The sequence below is a fragment of the Myotis nattereri genome (genome assembly GCF_964212035.1).
Source record: "Myotis nattereri genome assembly, chromosome: 3".
In the NCBI taxonomy this organism is placed as follows: domain Eukaryota; kingdom Metazoa; phylum Chordata; class Mammalia; order Chiroptera; family Vespertilionidae; genus Myotis; species Myotis nattereri.
The window spans coordinates 35,449,609-35,475,341 of NC_138077.1; the positions used below are offsets into that span (position 1 = coordinate 35,449,609).

The window sequence follows — 25,733 nt, forward strand, 5'->3', positions numbered from 1 at the left end:
CTACTGCCTCAGAAGGATCATGTTATGTACTACTTTTTATAATCAGGACAAAAAAAATGTAGCTGCCCATAAAACAGTAAGATGTCTTTCACTTGTATGAAAAGTATGGTCACTGATGCATGCAGCATCCAGGATTGTGAGAGGGATGTCCAATTGCTGGTTTAGGCCTGATCCTTCAGGCCTAAACTGGCAGTCAGACATCCCCTGAGTGTGCAGGCCAAGCAGAGGAACTCCTTCCCAACCCCCTTACATGAATTTTGTACACCAGGCCTCTAGTGTATATATGTTCACCTTGTTTTACCCAGTCTCCTCTACACCCCTCCCCTCTGACATTAGTTAGTCTATTCCATGCATCCACGTCTCTGGTTCTGTTTTTTTCATCAGTTCATTTTGCTCATTCCACATATAAGTTAGATCACATGATATTTGTCTTTCTCTGACTGGCTTATTTAGCTTAGCATAATACTCTCCAGGTCCATCCATTGCTGTCTCAAAGGATAAGAGATCCTTCTTTTTGTACTGCTGCATGGTATTCCATTGTATAAATGTACCACAGCTTTTTCTCTCCACTCATCTATTGATGGCTACTTGGCTGTCTAGATCTTAGCTATTGTAAATAACACTGCTGTGAACATAGGGGTGCATGTATTCTTTCTGATTGGTGTTTTGGAATTCTTAGACTATAGTCCCAAAATTGGAATCAACATATAGAAAAATCAAAAAATGGCAAAAAAAACCTAAACAACAGATAATTTGGGAGATACCTTTAGAGATATTTTGTTCTATTATTTATTATCTATAAGTCTTTCTCCATTCTTTATGGCTTCAATTAAATACATTCTTAGTTTAAAATATTGGTAACAGTTAAATTTTTAAAATAGTAAATTTTTAAAGACTAAGGAATGTGGAAAACTCCCTGTTTTTTCTGTAATCTTGTTTATGCAATTAGAAAATTACATGATCCCAGAGATGCACACATAGGGTTATGTGAAGCTGTGTTCTCTTTCTCCACCCCCTGTCTCTTCCTCTCACACACACTCAAATATAAGCACAAAAAATAATAAGCTGTATGTAATTTCTAAGTGTATACGGTGGTCATATTGTTTCCTGTTCCTTTCAAACATGATGTGTTTGGTTTAAAAGCAACAGAACGTCTACAGATTGAAAGACAAATGCAAGCGCTTGATAATATTAGCAATATATTTACTAATAGAAATTATATATACCCCTCCCAATATTTGCTATAAAGTGATGAAATCATATTATAGAAATTGTTAAAGATGAATAACCTTTAATGTTTACAATTCATGAAACATCTTGACAGAGGAACAGAGCCCAGACCACTGTGTGTGTGTGTTTTGTCTTTTTTAATCCCAATCTCAAAACCCTCTACCTGAAAATGAGAGGATTTAGGTTTATACTTTTTGTTCCCACTCTATCATTATGTTCTCAACCTAGAGCATAAAATAATAGATCCATACTACATAAGTGGATCCTTCATGCATAGTAAAGCTAAGGAGCAGAGATATAAAATATAGTGCTCTCAATATTTTGAAGCTACAGTTGCAAAAATAGCATCATATTTTTAAATATTTTTTCTTAAAGGTTAGGTTTCTTTTATGCACCAAACATTGCAAAGGTTGTTGAATAATATGAATTAAAAAATAGAAGAAATGTGCAAAATCACAGCATTTCATTATTTCAAAGCAGCATGATTTAATGAGGAAAGCACAGAAAAATAAATTATGAGGATATATTTTTTTAGTCTAAATTTTGCTATGAAGCCCTGACTGGTGTGGTTCAGTTGGTTGGAGCATCATCCCATACACCAAAAGGTGGCAGGTTTGATTTCAGATCAGGGCACATACCAAAGTTACCGGTTCAATCCCTGATTGGGTGTCTATGGGAGTCAACCAATCAATGTTTCTCTCTCACATCAATGTTTATCTCTCTTTCTCTCTCTCCATCTCCCTTCCTTTATCTCTAAAAAAATAAATAAAAAGCTATTGTTTTTTAAAAAAGAAGCAAGGTGGACAGAATCGCTTTAAAAAAAATGCATCACCGAGACCGGTTTGGCTCAGTGGATAGAGCGTCGGCCTGGGGACTGAAAGGTCCCAGGTTCGATTCCGGTCGGGGGCATGTACCTGGGCTGTGGGCATATCCCCAGTGGGGGATGTGCAGGAGGCAGCTGGTCGATGTTTCTCTCTCATCGATGTTTCTAACTCTCTATCTCTCTCCCTTCCTCTCTGTAAAAAATCAATAAAATATATTTTAAAAAAATGCATCGGTAAATAAAATAAACTATTAATTAGTGATGTGATCTTTAGTCATCTTATGCCATGACCACTTCATTTGTGAAAACAGAATAATCCCACAGACCACAATGATAAATTGGCTTAAAGTACAATAAAAATATATCTATATTAAGCATACTTAATAAAATAAGAGATCTTCCCTCCTTATTCCTTCCTCCTTCTGTTCCTTCCTCCCTCTCCCCTTCCCTCCCTACTCCCTTCCATCTTTCCCTGCCTCTATCCTCCCTGAATCATAATGATAAAAGTTGAGGATAATTTCTAGAACTCTGACAAGTTTAAATTTTGAATAAGTTTCTTTTTCTTTAAAAAAGCAGGAGATCATTGCTTCTTATTAATCTCAGTAGAGTTATTTAAATAACTTTGAATACACAAAGTTAAACAATTTGAAATCCAAGTAAAGATGTTCCATGAAATCAAAAAGAATGCTTTAATTATGCCTTGAATATACTCAGTCTGATTACAGTGAATATTCCTCACAAAAGTAGTCTTGTCATTTCATTAACAAAGGAAGGTGAGTTTATTTATGAGACATAACAAAGAAAACTGGAATCTTACAGACCTCTTTAATGGCATCCTAACAATACAATGCCTAATAATAGAGCCAAACAACAAAACTATTAATAGGCAAAAACAATCCCAAGAAGAAAGAATACATAACATTTGAACTCGCAGGCCAAAATAATGTGCTTAAGAAATTATCACAGAGTGTCTGACTTTCATTTTTTATTTTTTACATACAACATAGCTATTTAAATGAGTGTGAATGTGCTATGAAATGCTAGATTCAAAATTTTAAAATTTATTTCTATTTTTCTGTTATTATAACCATGCATCTTGATTCTAAAATGTACACATTCTATTGTCTTAGTACAGGCATATAATTCACACAGTATTGATCTGAATGTCTTCTCAGGAAGCAGATCACAGCAAGAAACATCTGATGTGCCTTATTAAAAAAAAAAAATCACCCTTTCACCAGTCTATTCGTCTTTGTAAAGGATGGCTGTATAATTGAAATAAAAGGTGTGCTTTAGTGGAAATATCGCCAGACTTGAGTTCTGAAAACTTTACTTTGATCCCTGGCATTATCCGTTATTATCTCTGACCTTGGCTCGAGCTCTTAAACTTCCTGGATCACAGTTTTGGCAAGTATATAACAGGAATTGAAATGACATATCAAGTGTTCTGGAAAAAAAATCAACAAATAACTTCTGAGACAGTATCTCACTCATAACAGATATGCAATCATTACTTGATGATTTGGCTTTAAGATGACTCAGAAGACCTAGGATATAATCACAATTCTTTTCTGAACCTTCGTATAAAGTTTGGCTGATATATACTTTATGTGAAAGTACTAGTTTGCTAGGGCTGCCCTAACAAAATACCACAGGGTGGCTTAAAGAGAAATTTATTTTCTCGCAGTTCTGGAGCCTGAAAATTTAAGATCAAGGTGTCGACAGGTTTGATTCCTCCTGAGGCCTTTCTTTTTGGCTTGCTGATTGCCACCTTCTTGCTGTGTCCTCACTTGCTTTCTTTCTGTGCACACATATCCCTACTATCTCTCCCTCTTCTTATAAGGTCACTTGCCATACTGGACTAGAGTCTACCCATATATTGACATTATAGGAATGTTGCGTAAATATTGTTGAGATAGAGCAGTGGTCGGCAAACTGCGGCCCCTTGAGTGTGGCTCTTCCACAAAATACCACATGTGGGCGTACACGTACAGTGCGATTGAAACTTCTTGGCCACACTCAAGGGGCCAAAGAGCCGCATGTGGGTCATGATCCGCAGTTTGCCGACCACTGAGATAGAGGAAAAAGGGGAGAGGCTGGTAGAACAACTCTCTGGCTGGGCTTGATAACTGGAAAGTCTGAAGCATCTGTTTATTTTAAAAGAGAAAAAAAAAAAAAAAAAAAAAAAACAGAAAAGGGAGTCATCTCAGTCACATTCATGAAATGGCAGTATATGAACTTTTAATGCATAAGGTAATATTTTAATAGTTTATTCTCCTCTTTCAGCTTTCCCTACTGGAAAAGGCTGGATTTGGAGGTGTCCTTCTATATGTTGATCCTTGCGATTTACCAAAGACTGCAAATCTTGACGATGACACCTTCATGGTGTCACTGAATCCAGGAGGAGACCCTTCTACGCCTGGTTATCCAAGTGTTGGTAAGTTCCCTGATAATCTTCATTATTCTTGTGCGCATTACAAGACTGCAATGTATAAACACATGCTACCTAAACTAAGCAAGGGATAGTAAAGTCAAAGAATTCTTACCACTCCATATTTTAAAAAGTGAATTTTGTATTTTCTCAGACTATAAACTACTCATTTGCTTATATGTACTAGTATATATAAGGCCCGCTGCACAGATTGACTTCAGAGAGGGAGAGATAGAAACATCAATGATGAGAGGGGATCATTGATTGGCTACCTCCTGCATGCCCCACACTAGGGATCAAGTCTGCAACCTGGGCATGTGCCCTTGACAGGGATTGAACCTGAGACCCTTCAGCCCGCAGGCCGATGCTCTATCCACTGAGCCAAACCAGCTAGGGCTGGAGTAGATATTTTTAAAAGTCTTTAATAGATTATCTGTCTTCATAAATTACAGTACCATGAACAAAGAAAAACTCATTTTATATGTTATTATTGATTGACTGAGAAGAAAAATTAACACCATGTATAATGGGCAATCCATGTTGGTGGCAAACATGTGCACAAAATGCCTGCTGCTTTGGGATAGCTATAATAACTTTAAGTCCGGAGTCTGGGGATATATTTAGTTAAGTTAGCTGAATAAAGTAGTGAGAAATGACGTTGGAAAAGAGTGGAGTTAATATGATCAGTTTGTGTGGTTCCCTAAGAGAAAGGATCTCATTGGTTTGGCCAGTCTCTGGCAGTACAGAGGGCGCCTTCTTTGCATCAAACATCCTTCCCCTTCCCTGGAAGCTGTGTTCATGTAAAGGGGTCATGTGGCAGAGGAAAGATAACTGTGATTTTGGCAGGTGCTCATTCATCACTGAATTTTTGTCCCATGTGCCATTGACCGGTATTACATTTATACAGACTTGGCTGCGGAAAAATCTCCTTGGACCTTCTTCCAGGGTGATACTAACCCATTAACCATGACATTTCAGCCAGTAATTAAACTACCGAAACTTTTATGCAATTATTTATGTGTTCTGCCAATATTTTCCTTGTTCTCCACAAAATATCACAAAAGATTTTACTAATTATCTTACTCAAGTCCAGCTGGTGTGACTTTACCAATCAATCAATAAATTTCTCCAACAAAGAAATAAATTGAGGTAGGAGTTATAATTTGTGATTTGTGTGTGTGGGTGTCTACTGATTACAGCTCTGTTTTCTAAAATACTCCTTTAACTCAGGTAAGAATTTCCTTTGGGACCTCATTGATTTGTATTTTGTATGATCTACTGTCTCAGTACAATTTTTAAATTAAAATTAGGAGGTGTTCATCTGTAATCTCTGTGCATCAGAAATATCTGTCCAGCTCTCTTATTTGGAGATTCTCTAGAATTCCCTGGTTTCAGTGCCTCAGTTTAGGGAGGTTGCACCTGTCAGCTAAGTATTTGTGACAAATCAATGGACTGCAATGCTATTGAAAAGTAGACACTTACGGATACTCTGCTTAAGCTGGCAAGTTGCCCAGCTGACAACATTTACTCTAAACATTATTTTGACGCAGGTCATTTCATAAATGTGGAATGCAGTTAAGTCTAGTAAAATGCTGGCTAGTCTTGAGCAATCTCAGAATGCTTTCTTTTCTTTTCATGTCATTTCTACTTACAGAAAAGTTGCAAATAAGTTACTATGTATACATTTATCCCAGAGTCAATACAATAAAACTATCAAAGTCATAAAATTAGCATTGATACAATGCTGTTAACTAATTATAGACTTTTTTTCAGATTTCCTCAATTCTCTTACTATTTTCTTTTCTGCTGTCACATCCAATCCAGAATTCCATACTGTATTTAGTTTCCTAGTTTACTTAATCCTCTCCAATCTGAAAAGCTTTCTTTCATTTCCTTGACCCTTTCAAGAATATTTGGTAGTTGATTTTGTAGAATGTCCCTCAATTGAGCTTGCCCAGTGTTTTCTGATTATCATATTGCGGTTCTGCATTTTTGGCAGGGACACTGGGGAAGGGATGATGTGCCCTTCTCAGTGCATCATGTAAGGCAGTGCATACTGTGCATATGTCTCATGTGTCATGATGCTAACTTTAATCCCTTGTTCATGGTGATGTCTGACAGTTTGCTCCACTGTACAGTTACTATTTTTTATTTTATAATTAATCAAGGTCTTCTGGAAAGATGAGACTATGTAAACATCTTTTTTATCATACTTTTCCCATAAATGGCAGCATCCATCAATGGTTCTTGTTTATTAAAATTTTTATCTGGTATTTGCCAAGTGATGATTTTCCATTTCCATCATTCCTTAGGAATACGTTTTAAAGATATACTTTTACAATATCAGTAGTCTTACTTGCCACTTACATTCTTAAACAAAGATAAAATGACTAATCATTTTCTGCAAAATAGAAATCAGAATTTTTAAATTTAATGACAAAATAACACTTTAATACATATTATCTACTATATTACTCATGTACTTATAGATTATTCACATGAATAATTCTTTTACAAATATAATGACAGAGTGAGGAAGGGTGAGGAAGGGAGAGGACCTCTTTTGTACCTATAACACACAGGAAAGGTACATATATAGCCCAATGTATTTATCTTTTTGCCTTGTATGCTAAGAATCTCTGATTAACTGCAATGATTTATACCCCTGTTTTATTTTTATTTATCCCTCTTTGTTGACATTTTCTTAATTGTCTGCGTCTTATGGATTTACTCACATTAAAAAAATAATGCAACCCTCCTCAAAAAATTTTGGGGGAGAAAGAAGGTTGTGAATTGTAAATAAAAACTAAAAATAATAATTTGTTCAAAGTGAACAATAGTATCTGAATAATTATTAGAGGAATTAATAAAAATCTATTTTGGGAGTAGTAAGAGGTCCTTAATATATGGTGACAGGAGAAGATTTGACTTTTGGTGGTGGGCACCTGGTGCAATATACAGATCTTATAACATAGAAACCCACACCTGAAACCTATATGTTCATGTTGACCAATGTCACCCCAATAAATTTAATAGAAACAAAAATACCTCTTTTTCCAGTTTTAGGAACTTTATTTTATTAACTAACCTAAGGATGTTTAAGTTCCAAAGAAGTAGTAGAGATTGACTAAAATCCAAAGAGGTGTTTGTGTTTGTTTGTTTGTTTTTAATATAAGCAAAATAAACAAAATAGTATAATGAACTCTCTGTATGCCTCCTTTGGTGTCATCAACTACACACATTCTACCAGGATATGTTTTGTACATCCCCTTACATCCCACATCACCCCTTGCTATTTTTCCAGATAAACTTTACATATCTTGAAATGCACACATCTTAATTGACAAAAGGATACATCCATGTAATCTCTATGCCTCTTAACTGACCAAAGAATACACCCATGTACTCACCCATGTAATATCCATACACCAATTTTTTTAGGTTAAAAACAAACAAACACTTTCATCACCTTTGAAAGTTCTTAGTGTTTTCAGAGTCACTCCACATCACTAGCCCCAGCTAACCACCCTCTCACTTTTCTCATGCTACAAAAATTTAGAACATCATAAAATATGTATGCATTTTTGTGTGGGTTCTTTTGCTCAGTATGGGTGTTGTGTAGTTCACTCCCTTTGATTGCTGACAAGTATACTACAATTTTTGTATTGATTCAAGTAAATGTTTTTTAAACACAGTGCTAATACACTCTTCTATAACACATGATCCAAATGGACTGCCCAGACAAGACACAGGGACTTCCTATGTGGTAGTTCTGCTCAGTAAGTCTCATTGTATATCCAAATAGTTCTTGATTATTATAGAACTAGAGGCCCAGTGCACAAAAATTTGTGAACTCGGGGAGGGGCGGTCCCTCAGCCTGGCCTGTGCCCTCTCGCAGTCTGGGACCCCTTGGGGGATGTCCACCTGCTGGCTTAGGCCCGCTCCCTAAGGGAATGGGCCTAAGCTCGCAGTCAGACATCCCTCTGGCAGCCCAAGAGCCCTCAGGGGATGTCCACTTGCCAGCAGGGAGCAGGCCTAAGCTGCAGTCGGACATCCTTAGCGCTGCTGAGGAGGCAGGAGAGGCTCCCACCACCACCGCTGTACTGGCAGCCGTCAGCCTGGCTTGTGGCTGATCAGAGCTCCCCCTGTGGAAGTGCACTGACCACCAGGGGGCAGCTCCTGCATTGAGCATCTGCCCCCTGGTGGTCAGTGTGTGTCATAGTGACCAGTCATTCCCAGTTGTTCTGCTGTTAGGGTCAGTTTGCATATTACCCTTTTATTATATAGGATTAGAGCAAAGAGTAAAAGTTTTTAAATAAATTTTGCTCATATTACACAAAAAAAGAATGCCTTATTTTTTAACAAAAGCAAGTCTTTAGCTTCAGTTTGCTTATTATCTTTTCTGAGCCTTATTTTATTCAAAATTAAGAAAGAGGAATATCTATACCTGTATCTATATCTGCCACCTACAGATTGTTAGTAAGGAAATGCAAAACCTCAAGCTCCACCCCAGATTGATATAGGAACTTTAAGGGAGAGGTCCACCTTCTTTGTCCTAACAGACTCTCCAGGAAATTCTGATACAACTAAATTTTGAGAACCACTAAACTTCAGAAATACATTCTTTATCTACCACTGGGGTTACTTACCTACACTTTGTGATCTCATCTTCTATTGCTGCCTTTAATTTTGTTGTCTCCACCTCAATCAGGACTTAGAAACATGTGTTTTGGATCCTCAACCCAATTTTTGTGTTTAGTGGGCTCTCAGTAAATATTTGTTGAGTGAATAACTTTTTCTGTTAACATGCCTAATTTTCTTCCATGATTCTTATCCTGGGCTATACGTTGATTTTAATGAACCTCATTAAAACTCATTTTTTAAAAAGTTTGTATAAGCACTTACACATGATAGGTTTGTTTACAAAATATATGATTTTTCTTTTCTCCTTAAAGGCTTCTCTCAATTCTCTCTCATCTCTTCTGCCAAACAAAATAGCAGACAATCTATTGATTCAAAAAGTTTTGAAATTCTAATTAAGGTGTTAGGATATCAAAAGTCAAATCTATTATCTTAATATCTATGATATGTTATCAACTATGTCAAGGATTAAATGTCTAAAATAAAAAAATGCATCATAACTGTTTTTACCAATTTGCTACAAGTTTTCAGCTACTTTAAATTATATCCCAAGCAAATCTCATCTAGAAACTTGTAATTTTAGAATACTAACTAACATGTAGCACAGTTCTATTCTCAGCTTGAAGCACAAGTAACTTGAAAATGTTACCTAGGGACGCAGGTAAATAAGTCCTAAAAACTGATATTTACAATAACTGACCATAATTGTAACACAAGTGATCAGTTCTAATCCAAATGTATTTGGCTAAAATTATTAATCAAACAGCTACATAGGGTGAGGCTCAAAACAAAGAGGTAATCAGAAAGATATGGGGGAGCATAACAATAGGAAGGTAAGAAATGGATATCTTCAAAGGAAGAAGTATTCTACTTGGTCTATATTGAAAGTGGAAAAGAAAATTCTTTTCCAATTATTAGCACTAAGATTGTCTTCTGTCTGAAGGACTAAAAGTAGTAATCGGAGTTATAAATGCTTTCCATGCACTTGCTTTAATAATTTACCTTCAGAAATTCTGTTGTCTACAGAGTTGATTTTAATGTTAGTACTATCTCCAGACAATTGCCCGGCTAATCTATGGACTACTAGTTAATTGAAATCCAAGATACTTACTTCATCTTGACTTAGACTTAATTCTCCAGAACTACTATTTCCTGAAATCCATCCCAATTTAATGCTTCATCTCTCTGTCTGTATTTGTTATAATCCTGTTTGTTTGTACTTGTTGTTGTTGTTTTTCTTTGCTTTAAATTCTAGAGAGGAAAGTCAGAATTTTCAGTGGTTTTACTCTAGTGGAGGGTATCAAACAGCACAGCCTATTTAATATTCCCAGTGTTATAGTTCAATGGATCTGTGTTGTTTATGTACTGTCTGTTCAACATCCTCTCTGTCAACCAAGACCATTAAAGAATATCAGTGTAATTTGTGACAAGTCTTCACTAGGTGTTCTTGGTCCAGTTACCTTGACAAATGTCTAAAGGCTGACTGGAGTTGATACTAAATCAACTGAGACAATGTTAAACTATTCCCCGACTAGAACAGCAGAAAATATAAATATATGCCTAGTTGTCAAAGCAAATACTAGATATTCACAGCATGAAATGCCTCATCAATTGGTGAGGAAACAATAAAGTATCCATATTTTTACTACTTTAAGGTAACTGGTGGTTCTTGTATATGTCCTAAAGGCTTTAGATTTATATGCAATATTGTTCAGCTTCTTTCTTGGAACCATTTAAAGAGATGCTCATTGTTAAGCAGTTTACATATTTTTTTTCAGAAAGTTTAATTCACAACATATTAAGAAAAGGGCTTATTTAAAATCACAGGGTTTCTTTCAAAATTCTAATTTGTAAAAAAATGTATCTTTATTGTTGAAAATATTGTTCCCCAGTGACCCCCTCTATGCTGCTCCATATGGGTGTGTGTTTTTTTTTTATCTCAAACAGGGAATTTTTCAATTGATTGTATCAATGTCTCCTTTTAAAGAACATTTTTGAATGACTGCTGTTCATATGAAATGTGTGTCAGTTAGTACATTAGTCACTCAGAATGTTCTTTAAATTAAACACAGACTCTATCTGTTTAGGAATCAAGTTTCCACAGAGGTCCATGTTGATTCTAAGAGGATGCTAAAATCCGCTGCTTAAAAAAGAAATGATTCTTCAATGCATTTTCATCGCAATGAATAAAATGTTAATGAACAAAATCAATTAGTAAATTTAAAAATTGAATTGGCTTTATTGAATGATCCATGAACTGTAGTGTCCACAGTAAACAGAGAGGTGCTCTGAGAATTCAAAAAATGGAAGGTTTTTTAGGGGTAGAATCTGACCTGGGCAGGACAAGCTAGTTATTAGTAAAAGAAAAGAAAGGTGTTTTTTTGTTTGTTTGTTTGTTTTTGTTGTTTAGTTTTGTTTTGTTTTTCAGGCAAGGTACCTTTCTTTGGGGGAAGGGCGGTAGGGTTCTTATCAGGCAGATACCTCCTTGGTCTCCATCAGGGAATTCTAGACAGACTGGTTTAGGATCACATTCCTGGGAGGGGATGAAGTGCAATTACAGTAAGTCTTGGTTTGCTCTCCTGGGTGCAAGTGACTCCACCTTGGAGCTGCAGTTTCTTTTTACTTCAATCTTTATTTTTCAACTTCAGTTGACATTCAATATCATATTAGTTTCAGGTTTACAGCATAGTGGTTAGATATTCATACAACATATGAAACAATCTTATTTTGCATCTACCATGCATAACTGAGGTCATTGAGATTTATGAAAATAAGTTGCATTTGGTGTGATATCAGCAGACAAATGATCCAAATCTAATGCTGAACAAAGTTTAGCTTCAGTTGTTTTTCTCCTACTTTCAATACATGCTCGAGGGTAACATTGAAGGTGAGATATAATGGTAAAATTATAAAGCTTGCCTACAGGTTTAGACTGTATCAATATGAAATCAGAACAAATTTAGATTGAATCACATGCAGTTTTCAATATTCTCTAAAAGTCCTGTTTTGTACGTTTACCTATAGTAATGGAAATTGCATATAACAAAATAAATTAATTGAACAATTATTTAACTAAATAAAAATGTAAGGGAAAACAGCAAGTACAAAAAGACTTTTTTTTTTTTCAATCTCAAAATTATGAAGATTATTTTAGTGAAAAAGATTCAAAACTGTGTCATTTTCCCAACTTTATAAACCTTTTTATTTAATAGCTTTAAACTTTGGAAAATATAATCATCTAATTGTCTTTTTCAAAGATTTAAATTATTGTTGCAATCATTAGCACAACCATCTTTTCAAGGAACTGACAATAGCTGAGCAGAAAATACCAGCTAAAATAGCATAAAAGAACAGGAATGAACTTGAGAAATAATAAATCATGATGATGAATATAACTAATTTTACTTTTCCCAGCCAGTTTTCATGCTTTCTTGTCTGCGAAGGTCAGGAACCATAAATAGCTCCAGTATCAGATATTATTGTTCACAAACTTTTTTTAGAGAAAAATATCATTAGTACAACTGTTGTCACATGTAAACTTAATAAAAGTCAATAGATCCTGTTTTTATATTCACTGTGAAATGATAAAGTCAACAAAAAATAGCAATCTTTTTAAAAAAATTCTTAACTATTTATTATGAAGAATGGGTTTTCAAGTATTAGAATGTGTTACATATAATTTTCATAATCTTATATATTATGAAAATTATGAAATTTCATAATCTTATATATTATGAAAATTAATCTTATATATTATGAAATATACATAATGTATATATACATTATTATATATAAGTATCAATGCCTTAAGAAGGTCATTTCCAAAAAACAGTGAACCCTAAAGTATTCTTTGTTGATATCTTTCAGAAACTAGGATGTAATTTTCTAAAGTAAATTTTTATTTTCTAGCTAGCGGCAGAAAATAATCTGTATTATACCAAACCATTCAAAAAATTAGTACTTAGTTATATAGTGGATATATAAAAATTGTCCACATACATGTGGAAATGCCATGCTCTATTTATTGTTTAATTCTCCCTAAGTAAGTCAAGGTAATTAAGTGTTTCATTAACTACTTTTATTTTTTTAAAAAAAATTTAATGATTTTTCAGCTTTATTGAGTGATACTTGACAAATATAAGTGTAATATATTTTAAGTTTACAACATTATGTTTTGATATATGTATAAATTGTGAAGACTTTCCATCGTTGAGTTAACAAATCCATCATCTCACAGTATTATTTTGTATGTAGGAGAACACTTAAGTTCTACTCTCATAGAAAATTTCTACTATACCTCACAATATTCTCAACTATAGGCACCATGTTATACATTAGATCCTCAGATCTTACTCTTATTGTAAAGTAAAAGTTTGTTTCTTTTTGCCAGATTTTTCTTATCCCTCTTCCCCCAACTCTACTATGGCAACCACCATTACACTCTGTTTCTATAAGTTCAACTTTTTCCTTTTTCTTTTTTTTTTTAATCCAAATATATGTGATACTTTGCAGTGTTTTTCTTCTCTGCCTGGCATATTTCACTTAGCTTCACTTAGCATAATGCCCTCCAGTTTCATCCACAGTGTTGCAAATAGCAGAATTTTTTCCGCGTTTTTTTTTTTTTTTTTCTAAGCTGAATACATTTGTATACGATATTTTTCTTATCCATTCCTCTGTTGACTGGCACATGGGAGCTTTTCATACTTTGGCTATTGGGAATAATGCTGCCATGAGTATAGGCGTACAGACATCTATTTGAAATAATAACTTCATTGCCTTTTGATATATATACACAGAAGTGGAATTGCTGGATCATATGGTAATTTGTTAAGGAATCGTCATAATGTTTTTCATAGGGACTGTACCAATTTACATGCCCACCAATAGTGTAAAGAATTCCTTTTGCTCCCCATCCTCATCAGCATGTGCTGCTTTTGAATTGTTGATAGTAGACATTTTAACAAGTGTTAGAATTTGCATATTTTGGATATTAAACCCTTATCAGATAGGGGTTTTGAATTTTTTATTTCCCATTCCACATGCTACCTTTTCATTTTGTTGATTGTTTCCTTTGGTGTGCAGTAGAGTTTTAGTTTGATGTAATCTCACTGTTTACGTTTGCTTTTGTTTCCTTTGTTTTTGGTGTGTTAAATCGCCCCCCGCCCCCCCCCCCCCCCCAAATAGTATTAAGACCAATGTAAAAGGGCTTACTCCCTATGTTTTCTGCTAGTAGTTGTATGGTTTCATGTGTTATCTTCACATCTTTAATCCATTTTGATTTGATATTTTGTTGGTTGGATTAAGTAGTAGTCCAGTTTTATTCTTCTGCATGTGAATATTGACTTTCTTACAACCATTTATTTATTTATTTATTTTTATATTTGTTACAAATATTGTTGTTGCTAGAATTTGACTTGCTCTCAGGGAGACTTGAAGTTCTGGAGTCGGCATATCCATTTGCCAGAAAAATCCATATCTCTCATTTTCTAAGAATTCCCACTAAGAATAAGTTTTGATTGAGCTGCCCCAGGTCAAATTGAATATCTGGAAAAGAACTTCCATGTCAGGTGAAGTTGTGCACCTTTAAATACCCTAGTGAACAAATTCTAGGAGGAGGATTTGGGTAGGGTTTCGTTTTGTGCAAAATGTATGGATATATTTAAACATTTCATTATAGGGTCAAATTAGACTGTTTGTACATGAGCAGATAGTAAAGTAAAATTTGGCAATTATCTTGTTCATTATTGAAGAGGCTAACCTTTTTATTTCATAGCCCACACACTTTTGTCCTAAACTAATTTAACAAATATGCATGGTTTTATTTCTGGTCTCTCTTTGTGTGTTATTGATTTATGTGTCTGTTTTTTATTTAATAACTAGAGGCCTGGTGTACGAATTCATGCATGGGTGGGGTCCCTCAACCTGGTCGGCAATCAGGGCCAATCTGGGCTGGCTGGGGGGAGGGACTGCAGAAGGTTGGCTGGCTGCTGGAGGTTGTCTGTGGGAGCGCACTAACCACTAGCGGGCAGCTCCTGTGTTGAGCATCTTCCCCCTGGTGGTCAGTGTGCGTCATAGCTACTAGATGGTAGTAATGGTCACTTAGGCTTTTATATATATACTAGAGGCCCGGTGCACAAAAATTTGTGCACTCGGGGGGGAGGCGGGTCCCTCAGCCTGGCCTGTGCCCTCTCGCAGTCTGGGACCCCTCGGGAGATAATGACCTGCTGGCTTAGGCCTGCTCTCGGGTGGCAGAGGGCAGACCCAATCCCTAGGTGCAGCCCCTGGTTGGGCTCAGAGTAGGGCCGATTGGGGAGTTGGGGCGCCACCCCCTGTCATGCACAGAGCAGGGCAGATCGGGAGGTTGCGATGCCACCCTCAGTCACGCTCAGGGTAGGGCCGATTGGGGGGTTGGGGCACTGCCCCCTGTCACACTCAAGGCAGGGTGGATGGGGAGGTTGTGGTGCCACCCCCTGTCACGCACAGAGCAGGGCCAATCAGGGGGTTGGGGTACTGCCCCCTGTCATGCACAGAGCAGGGTCGATCAGGGGGTTGGGGAGCTCCCCCTGTCATGCACAGAGCAGGGCCCATCAGGGGGTTGAGGAGCTGTCCCCTGTCACCCACAGAGCAGGGTGGATCAGGGGGTTGAGGAGCTCCCCCATGTCACTCACAGAGTAGGGCCGGTAGGGGAGTTGGGGCACCGCCCCCTGTCACACACAGAGCAGGGTTGATGGGAAGGTTGCAGCGCCACCTCCTGTCACGCACAGAGCAGGGCCAATCAGGGGGTTGGGGCACTGCCCCATGTCACGCACAGAGCAGGGTCCATCAGGGGGTTGGGGCGCCACTCTCTATCACCCACAGAGCAGGGCCGAATCAGGGGGTTGGGGCACCGCCATTCTCACAAACAGGGCAGAGCCGATGGGGAGGTTATGGCTCTTCCCCGTCACAGACAGAGCTGGGCCCGTTGGGTTGGGGGGGTTGGGGCGCCGCACCCTGTCACATACAGAACAGGGCCGATCAGGGGGTTGGGGCGCCGCACCCTGTCACACACAGAGCCATAGGGCAATCAGGGGTTTGGGGAGCTCCCCCCTATCAGGCACAGAGCAGGGCTGATCAGGGGGTTGGGGCGCCTTCCCCTGTCATGAACAGAGCAGGGTGGATAGAGAGGTTGTGGCCCCACCCTCTGTCACACACAGAGCGGCAGGATGACCAGGGGGTTTGGGCGCTGCCCCCTGTCATGCTGATCCCAGTGCCAGGAGGCCTCGCTGCTCCGCTGATCCTGGTGCTGGGAGGCATATTACCCTTTTACTATATAGGGTAGAGGTCTGGTGCATGGGTGGGGGCTGACTGGTTTGCCCTGAAGGGTGTCCTGGATCAGGGTGGGGGTCCCCACTGGGGTGCCTGGCCAGCCTGGGTGAGGGGATGATGGCTGTTTACAGCTGGTCACACACCCTCTAGGGTGGGGGTCCCCACTGGGGTGCTTGGCCAGTCTGGGTGAGGGGCTGAGGGCTGTTTTCAGGCTGGGGATGACTAAAGCTCTGAACCGCTCCTTTTTTTCTATTTTTTTTTTATTCTGGGCCAGCTTTAGCTTGGAGGCTTGGCTCCAGCTCTTAGGCCTCCGCTGCTGAAAGTAGGTTTCTGGCCTTTGCTTACAATGTTGCGATCCTGCTGGCTGAAGCCCATCGACTAAAGCAGGTTTCTGGGGTTTTGTTTAGCTTCTATATTTGTTACATAGTTGCTTAGAGTTGCAGCTCAGAGGCCTGCAGCAGCAGGCGAGGAACGTTGGAGTCCTCCGTCACTGAAGCAAGCAAGCTTCATGTTAGTTTCAAGCTGCCTGGCTGCCAGCCACCATTTTGGCTGGCAGTTAATTTGCATATTGCCCTGATTAGCCAATGGGATGGGTAGTGGTCGTATGCCAATTACCATGTTTCTCTTTTATTACATAGGATACTAGAGGCTCATTGCAGAAAGAAACCTGCAATAATAGGGTTTCCTGCGGCTGGAGAGAAGCGGAGAAGGGAGCGAAGCCTGCTTCACTCCCTTCTCCGCTGCCTCGCTCCCTCCCTTCTCCGCTGCCTTCGTTCTGATCCCATGTCCGCTGCCTTGTCTGCCTCCTTTCTCCACCCCTTTGCTCCCTTCTGCAGTGCTTGGATTCCTCTATGCTGTCTTCAGTCTTCGTTCCATGCCTGCATATGCAAATTAACTGCCATATTTGTTGGAGTAATCTGCATACTCGATCTGATTGGCTGGTGGGCATAGCGGTGGGATGGTCAATTTGCATGTTTCTCTTTTATTAGTGTAGATAGAGTATAGGACCAATGCACAAAATTCGTGCACGGTGTGGGGAGGTCCCTCAGCCTGGCCTACACCCTCTCCAATTCGGGACCCCTCGGGGGTTTTCCAACTGCCTCTTGCAATCCGGGACCACTGCCTGTCTGAATGATTACCCCTAACCCTTCTGCCTGCCTGCCTGATCGCCCCTAACCACCTCTGCCTGCCTGCCTGATTGCCCCTAAGTCTTCCCCTACTGGCCTGATTGCCCCTAACTACTCCCCTGCTGGCCTGATTGCCCCAAACCACCTCTGCCTTGCCCCACACCCAGGACCCAGGATTCCCTCCTCCAACCGGTCGCTGGCCCCCGGGACCTGGGCTTCCTTCTCTCTGGCTGGCCACAGGCACCCAGGACTCAGGCAAGCTTTGCCCAGACTGGCCGCAGTTGCAGGGGACCATGGACGGGCGGCTTTATATAGGCCACAGCCACAGGCACCCGGGACCGCGGAGCAGGCAGCTTGTACCTCTTCCAAGCCACAGCCTGGCTGGTCCCCATTCCTCTCTCCCCAGTGTTGAGTGTCTGAGCCATTATGGCGTGAGGGCGTGAGGGTGTGATGACCCTTTGCATATTAGCTCTTTATTATATAGAATATGCTATTTGGGTTGTTTGGAAATTTAATGTGTAATCAGGAAATGTAATGCCTTTATCTTTTTTTTTTTTCCTTCAAGGTTGCTTTGGCTCTTTGAGATATTTGTAGTTCATTCTTTATTAATTTTAATGTTGCATTTTGTATTTCATTAGAAATTCTAATGCCATTAGAGTTTTTATAGGGATTTCATTGAATCTGTAGAGTGCTGTGGGTATTTTGGACATTTTAACAATATTAATTCTTCTAATCCAAACACATGGGGCATTTATACATTTAGTTGTGTCTTTTTCAGTTTTTTCATCAACATTTTATAGTTTTCAATGTACAGACATTTCACCTCATTGGATAAATTTACTCCCAAATATTTTATTATTATTGATGCTATTGTAAATTGGATTGTTTTCTTAAATTCTCTTTCCAATAGTTTGTTCTTATATAGGAATACAACATATTTTTGTATATTAATTTTGTATTTCACAACTCTACTGAATTTGTTTATCGTTTCTAATATTTTTGGGGAAGTGTTTTTTGGAAATACATATATGTCATCTGCAACAGAGACAATTTTTATTCTTTCATATTGATTTGGATGCCTTTTATTTTTCTTTCTTGCCTAATTGCTTAGGCCAGGATGTTCAGTGTTATGTTGAATAAAAGTGGTCAGAGTGGACATTCTTGTTTTTCCTGATCTTGGAGGAAAGGCTTTTAGCTTTCCAATAGTGATTATGTTAGCTAAGGCTTGTCATACATATATGGTCATATTTAATATAGTGGGTTACACTGAGTCATGTTTCCTCTATACTCAATTTGTTTCAAATTTCTTTTATCATAAAGGATGTTTAATTTTGAGAGTTATTATTATTATTTTTTAACTGTAATAAGATGTCTTTTTCGTATCTATTGAGGTGATCATGTGATTTTATCTTTCATTCTGTTAATGTAGTGAATCACATTGCTTTGCATATGTTGAACCATCCTTGAATCCATGAATTAATCTAACTTGCTCATGGTGTATTTTCCTTTATGTACTTCTGAATTCTGTTTACTATTATTTTGTTGAGGATTTTTGCATCTATGTCAATCAGGGATATTGGCCCGTGATTTCCTTTCCTTTCTTTCCTTTATTTATTTATTTATTTTTTTCAGTGTAATGTTGACATGAGTTTGGAAGTTTCCGTCTTCTTTTTTGTTTTGAAAAAGTTTGAGAAGGATTGTTACTACTTCTTAAAGGTTTGTTAGAATTAAGCCATCTGGTCCTTCACTTTCATTTTTGGGAGGTTTCTGGTTACTGATTTAATCTCTTTACGAGCAATTTGTCAGTTCAGATTTCCCATTTCTTCATGACTCAGTCCTAGTAGGTTGCACGTGTCTAAGAATGTATCTATTTCTTTTAGATTGTCCAATTTGTTGGCATAAAATTGCCTATATTAGTCTCTTGGTCCCTTCAACAATCTTGCTTTGATTCCCTAAATTAATAGCATCCAATAATATACTATTAAATTTTATTAATGATCATTTGCTTCCTAAATAGTTTTCAATCATTCACATATAACTAATTTATTTTAGGTAACTATAAAAATTCTAAAATGTGTTATCCAATGTCAACTAAGGTGTGCTCATCACCTATATAGAAGTTTTCTATTAATTTTAATATAAACTTAATTATATATATGATTATATAGTCATATATATTTGAAATACAGCATTTGACCTTTATGTATTCTGTTTTTCCTTTTGCAAAACCTATTATAGTAAAAATGTTTTGTTTCTTTATATTTTACTTCAAATTTACTATAAAATAGATCTAAACTTTAACTGGAAAATAGCTAAATAAATCAAGATATGGATATATACTTTTCAGCTCTCCATTGAGAGAATGGAGAATCTAGACAGGACATCAGTATGTCTACTACCAAAATTGGCTTTAACTCCATTCTTGGTTGTAAATTAGGAGGTCTAGAATTGCACTATACCTTGAAGTAGTCACTGGCCAGATGTGGCTATTTAATTTTAAATAAAATTAATTAAAATAAAAAATCATTTATACTAGCCACATTAAAAGTGTTCAGTAGCCACTCGTGGTTACTTTAGTGCATTTTCATCATTAAAGGAAGTTCTATTGGATGAGAGCTGCAGAGTAAGTTCCTAAAACAAAGTGATTTTATAAAATTTTGGTGGGTATCTACTGTTTTAGATCATCCATGAGACCCTTTTTGTACATAATCTTGGATAATTAAAGACTGTTTTCCTTTTTCTACCACTTGAATTATTTAAAATCTGTTTAAAAGCAGACTAAGAACCACATGTTGGGTATGCTTCATGAATTCTTTTACCATTTAGTGTTGAACCAAAACATAGTCGAGTGCTTCTAAAGTAAACATTTTCCATTTCCAGTATCCTCTGAAGAGTTTTTGAATTTTAAGTATGTAAAAATAAATCTTGTAATGCTACTTTAAAGTGTTATTGCATTTGCTTCAAGCTGCTGGCATTGTAAATTTCAGTCTCATACAATTTCATTTGAGAGATGCATCCTGGATGAAAAAATGTGTTCTTTTGTTTTGGTTACCCACAGCCACTCAGCCCTAAATTTTCCAGTGAGAATTGAAAAATTAAATCTTGGTAATATTATGCATGTGTGTGTTTTGTATTGTTTTTTAGATATAACCATCTCAGTGTTAGACATTTAAGAAGTGTGAACGTGGACTGCTTTTGTAAGAAGCCAAACTCCAGGCTTTAGTATCATTTTTGCATGTAAAATTAGCTCTGTCTAGTGAAAATAAGCAAGGTAATAAACTCTTTCCATGACACCTCAACATAAAATGATGCCACCTGTATATTCACAAAGATTGTGACTTACATGTATATACCCCATATGATTATTGAATACCCTATGGCTTTGTATTGGTCACAGGACTCCTAAAAACCTTCTTTCTTTCTTTTTTCTTTCTCCTTAACTTTCTGATTAATTCCTCAGACTTTTGAGTAATACTTGCAAAATTATATTCAGCAAATTTATTAAAGAAATGGAGGGTTAAACTATAGAATTTTTCAACCTATTATTATTGTGATGTGTTTTAAAAATTCCCAAAGCACTGTCGTTTGGAAAATTTCCCAAATGCATTTACCATGAGCTCATTTTTAGAGGAGCTAAAGGACTATTATTCAGTCAAGCACACTGTAGGATTGCTGGCCTGCCACCCCTGCCCCTTTCCCTTCTACCCTCTAATCCTTTCTTACGTTTATGCCACTACATCGAGATGTATGGTTTGTGCCTCAGCTCTTGCACATTTTTAGCTGTTTGTGATGTAAAACGCACTAATAGAAAAAGTAGAAAAGAGCAAGGCTGTTCGGTCACATGGCGATGGCAAAGTTAACACCTGCAGATGCACCTGCTTGTGAGTCAGCAGGAAGCAAAACACCCAGCAACTAAAAAGTAGTCCGGTTGATTGTTTAACAATTAAAGTTGTAATTAGATTTATAATTGAATTTTTGGTGTCGTCTACAGTCTAGAAAATCAGTGTATTTCAGCTAATCTTTTCCTCAGCATGATCTGTTCCAGTTCATTGCTAACCATCTCCAAAATCTGTGTGTTTTTCTGAAACTCAAATTTGAACGGAACTCTTAAACAGCCTTCTCTAACTAGTCCCTCAGGTGGTTTTCCCCATTTTAGTGACAGAATGAAAATGCAATTTTATCCTGTGAAAAATGATAAAGTGACAGTGTTTAAGATAATACAGATATTTACATTTTCAAGCAGTAGGTTAAAAAGATAATGTGCTTTAGGCAATCATTTCTGGAGTACAGATCACTGAAATTTCCATCTGCTCCACAGCACACTTAAGTTGTTACTATGGTATCTCTATAAAAGTCTCCGTTATTTTAATATTCCAAGAAAACTTGGAATCCATGATGAATATTAAACTGAGAAATATTATTTAATAAGATCAGTAAATTTAAACTTAATGTTAAAATAACTATTAAGCACAGGCCAGTTTACAATTCAGTAACCTGACTCAGAGTGATGTCTGATGTTCCTGGGTTGGCTTTTGCTATACTAGGAAAAAAGTGGACAAAACCAAGAATATTTCTTTAGGCTTAGGGTATTTATATAATACACAGACCAACCAGGACACTTGTGAGAATAAATGGGGTAGATATGAATAACTATGTAAAATAACAGGCATTTGGATGATCGGGCAAAACTAAGCTTCTCCAGTAGATTTGACCATGGAATCTAGTTTATATTTTGACAGGAGGTGTTATGGGCTGAATTGTATCTCCTGCCTCCAATTCATATATTTAAGTATTAAGCCTCAGGCCATGTTTAGAGATAGGGTCTTTAAAGAGGTATTTAAGTTAAAATGAGTGCTTTGGTCTGGACCCCAATCAATGTAATGCATGTCCTTCTAAGAAGAAGAAATTAGGACACAGGGGAAGATGCCCATCTATAAGCCAAGAAGAGAGTCCTCAGAAGAAACCAACCCTACAGACATCTTGATCTTGGACTCCTAGTCTCCAGAATTAAGAGATAATAAATTTATTTCATTTAATCCACCCAGTCTATAGGATTCTGTTATAGCAGCCCTAACAAGTTCATACAAGAGGAAATTACAAAAACAGCTTCTTTGACTTTATTGTCATTATATATATATATATATATATATATATATATATATATATATATACACATAGATATATATAGATATAGATATAGATATGATCTCAGAAAGGGATCAACTACAACATGCCTCTATTTTCACCATTATCAAGAAGAAAAATATAAAATGCTAAGTACAGCAACTATTATGGTAGCTCACTAGTCTCTGTTCCTGATAAGGTTTAACTAATTTTTTTGGCTTTTGACTTGATAATGTTATCACTTGCCCACACAGGTATAATTGGGAAGAATCTGACACCCTAGCCCTGGTATCAGCTCTGTGAGAGAAAGGTATAGAATCTTGCCTAATAAATTCATCCTTGCACTTCATAGCAGAAACTGGGCATTCACAATGTCTGCATGGTAAAGCTTGTAGATAGATTCTGAAATACACAAAACTATGTGAGGAGTATGATTCTGTGGTAGAAGCTAGAGAAGGAAGAAAGCTTCTGAAATTTGTAGAATGTTTAGAGCAGGTTAAGGGAGGACATGACTTGAAAAAAGTCCCTGTAACGGGAAAGATATGCTCTATTTTTAAGGATAGTGATGAATATTTAACTTTAAATTGTTGCCTTTTTTTTTGTCTGTGATTCTATATCATCTGTGAACACCTACTAAAGGCATTGGCTTTCTGTTTATCTGCTGTGGGATAGAACAGGAAAGGACAGCAGCTGCAGATGGAAAGAAACCAGGAGTTTGGGACAAACCCAGGATTGGGATTCTGCAGCAGCGCCCAGTTCCCATGAGGACATTATAGAAAGTATAACAGGGACCTGGATTTATAGTAACAGAGGTGCTGGGCAGGTCACCAGTTTAGGAGAGACAGAAAAACCAAGGGAAAAAAAAAGAAAGAAAAAAGAAAAACAAAACAAAACAAAACAAAAAAACAGCAAGTGAGTCCCTGGAACTGGTACAAAGGGTTCCAGGTACCAGGCAAGTCCCTGTCACTGCCATGTGGGCAGAAGCATGTGGGAGCTGAAAAATAATACCTTTACTCCCATAATTCAAATGACATACAATAGATTAACAGGAGAAAATGACATTTTAATACGTGTGCCCAGGTAATTTATATAAGATGAAAACTCCAAAGACAGTGAAATAAATGTATATAGGTCATTTTGGACATGGGGAAAAATGGAGAAACAGGATCTGAGATTTCAAAGGACGTAGGCAATTTAGAGATAGTTGAAGAGCAGAACAAACATGGTAGGTCAGTTTTTGCCTCAATGGGACACAGGGTGTGATCTAGCTAACAGGTCCCTGTTAGCTGCCATATTTAATTCAAATCAGCCTAAGTGAATAACCTAAGATTTCTTCCCTGGGACAGGTCTTTTCATCTGAATCTCTTGGGCAGAGGGGGAGGGTCAAACATTCTTTTTGAGTCTTCTGTTTATTAATAAACAGATTAAAATAAATCTCCCCAAAGGCAAAACTTTGACCCCCTTCAAGTACAAAACTTCCCTGGGTTCCCCTCAAACAAAGTTTGGATTGGTCCTACACCTGTTCTCAGAATGAGCCTTGGCACTGCCAAGTCAACTGAGGTGAACAGGGAGGTAAGCTCAAGGAAGTTAGTGAGTCATTACCCTGATTGGATTAGATGAGATGCTACAGAGAAAGGAGGGAAGGAAGCAGGGTAACCACCTTGGTGTTGTACAGAGTTCAAGGGTGGCAATTAGAAATAGGGCAGCAGGTGTTTGAAACAGTCCCTGAAGCACCCTCTGGCAGTATAGTGGAACCAACAACTGTACTAGTATGATGTGCTGGCATGTAGTTCAAAGCCATTTTCCAGCAGATTTAGGAGGATAAGGTAAATCTCAGAGTCAGAGCAGGAAACAGTGGCAGTCACATGACACATTGACTGCAACCACTAATCAAAAGATAGAGAGCCTGTAGGAAATGAGGGGTTTGGGCTGGTGATCCTGCTTAAAGTCTCTTTCAGCTTGGAGTTGTGAGGTTCTGTTGGCTGAGTGCAGTGTGAAAGGTTCCCAAAGGCCTTATGTTGTTTATTTTTTCTCTCTTTAACTTCCCTGCTGTATGTGACTAATGATTTATGGGTTTAGAGTTCTGGCACGAGAAGGGATCCTGGAGGTCATGACTGCACTCTACTCTGTTGTGTATAAAAATAAAGAAATAGAAGACTTATCTACTCAATTGACAATTAAAGACCCAAGTCTCTGAATGATGCCTTCTATCTGCCTTTAATTTGTTATGGTGTCTAGCTTGGCACTACGACCACACTACTCTGCACAAAAGCGTGGCTGTTATTAATGATGATGGGCAGAAAAAAATAAGTGGCAATCATTACCTGAGGTGCTGACAGCTTTGAGAAATGTATCTTCTTTCCAAAGAACTGGACAAAAAATCTTCAAAAAATTGCCTATAATTTCAGAGGCTTCATGGATCCCCTAGAAGAAATGTCTTTAAATAAACTCCCCTGTGGGCCTATGGAAACCAGATTAAGAATCCCTGCCCTAGCTGGTTTGGCTCAATGGATAGAGCGTCAGCCTGTGGACTGAAGGGTCCCGGGTTCAATTCCAGTCAAGGGCATATGCCTGGGTTGCAGGCTCAATCCCCAGTAGGGGGTGTGCAGGAGGTAGCCAGTCAATGATTCACTCTCATCATTGATGTTTCTATCTCTCTCCCCACTCCCTTCCTCTCTAAAATCAATAAAAATATATTTAAAGAAATGAAAAATGAATTCCTTTCCTCGAGTATCCATTGCCCATCTGGATAGACCCTATATTCAGAGGTAAAAGAAGGAGAATGTCATTTTTGGGATAATATTGTCTTGGAAGAAAAATGATTAAAGCTAATAAGGAAATATGTTAAAATGTAAACACTGAGGTTTTCTGAAAGCAAGGTAACCTCAACACATCACTATTGAACAGTCTATAATTAACTAACAAAGAGAATTGGTTTTCGCCTCTTAAGAGTATTAAATGTGTAGCATGATATTCACAATTATTACTAAATATGTAATCATTTTATTTTCTCTTCATTAAACCAGGAGTAACACATAGGATAGGAATCACT

At 37.6% G+C, this 25,733-nt stretch overlaps 1 protein-coding gene across 2 annotated transcripts in view; it reads left to right on the forward strand.

Annotated features, from left to right (window-relative positions):
• NLGN1 (neuroligin 1) overlaps positions 1-25,733 on the forward strand; it is a gene marked incomplete at its 3' end in the record, with an annotated part of 2,013,512 nt that overhangs the window by 1,566,458 nt on the left and 421,321 nt on the right. For both annotated transcript variants that reach the window (XM_081087461.1, XM_081087460.1), the window contains exon 5: positions 4,340-4,490. In XM_081087461.1, the coding sequence (XP_080943587.1) occupies positions 4,340-4,490 (151 nt within the window). The remainder of the gene's footprint in view (positions 1-4,339; positions 4,491-25,733) is intronic.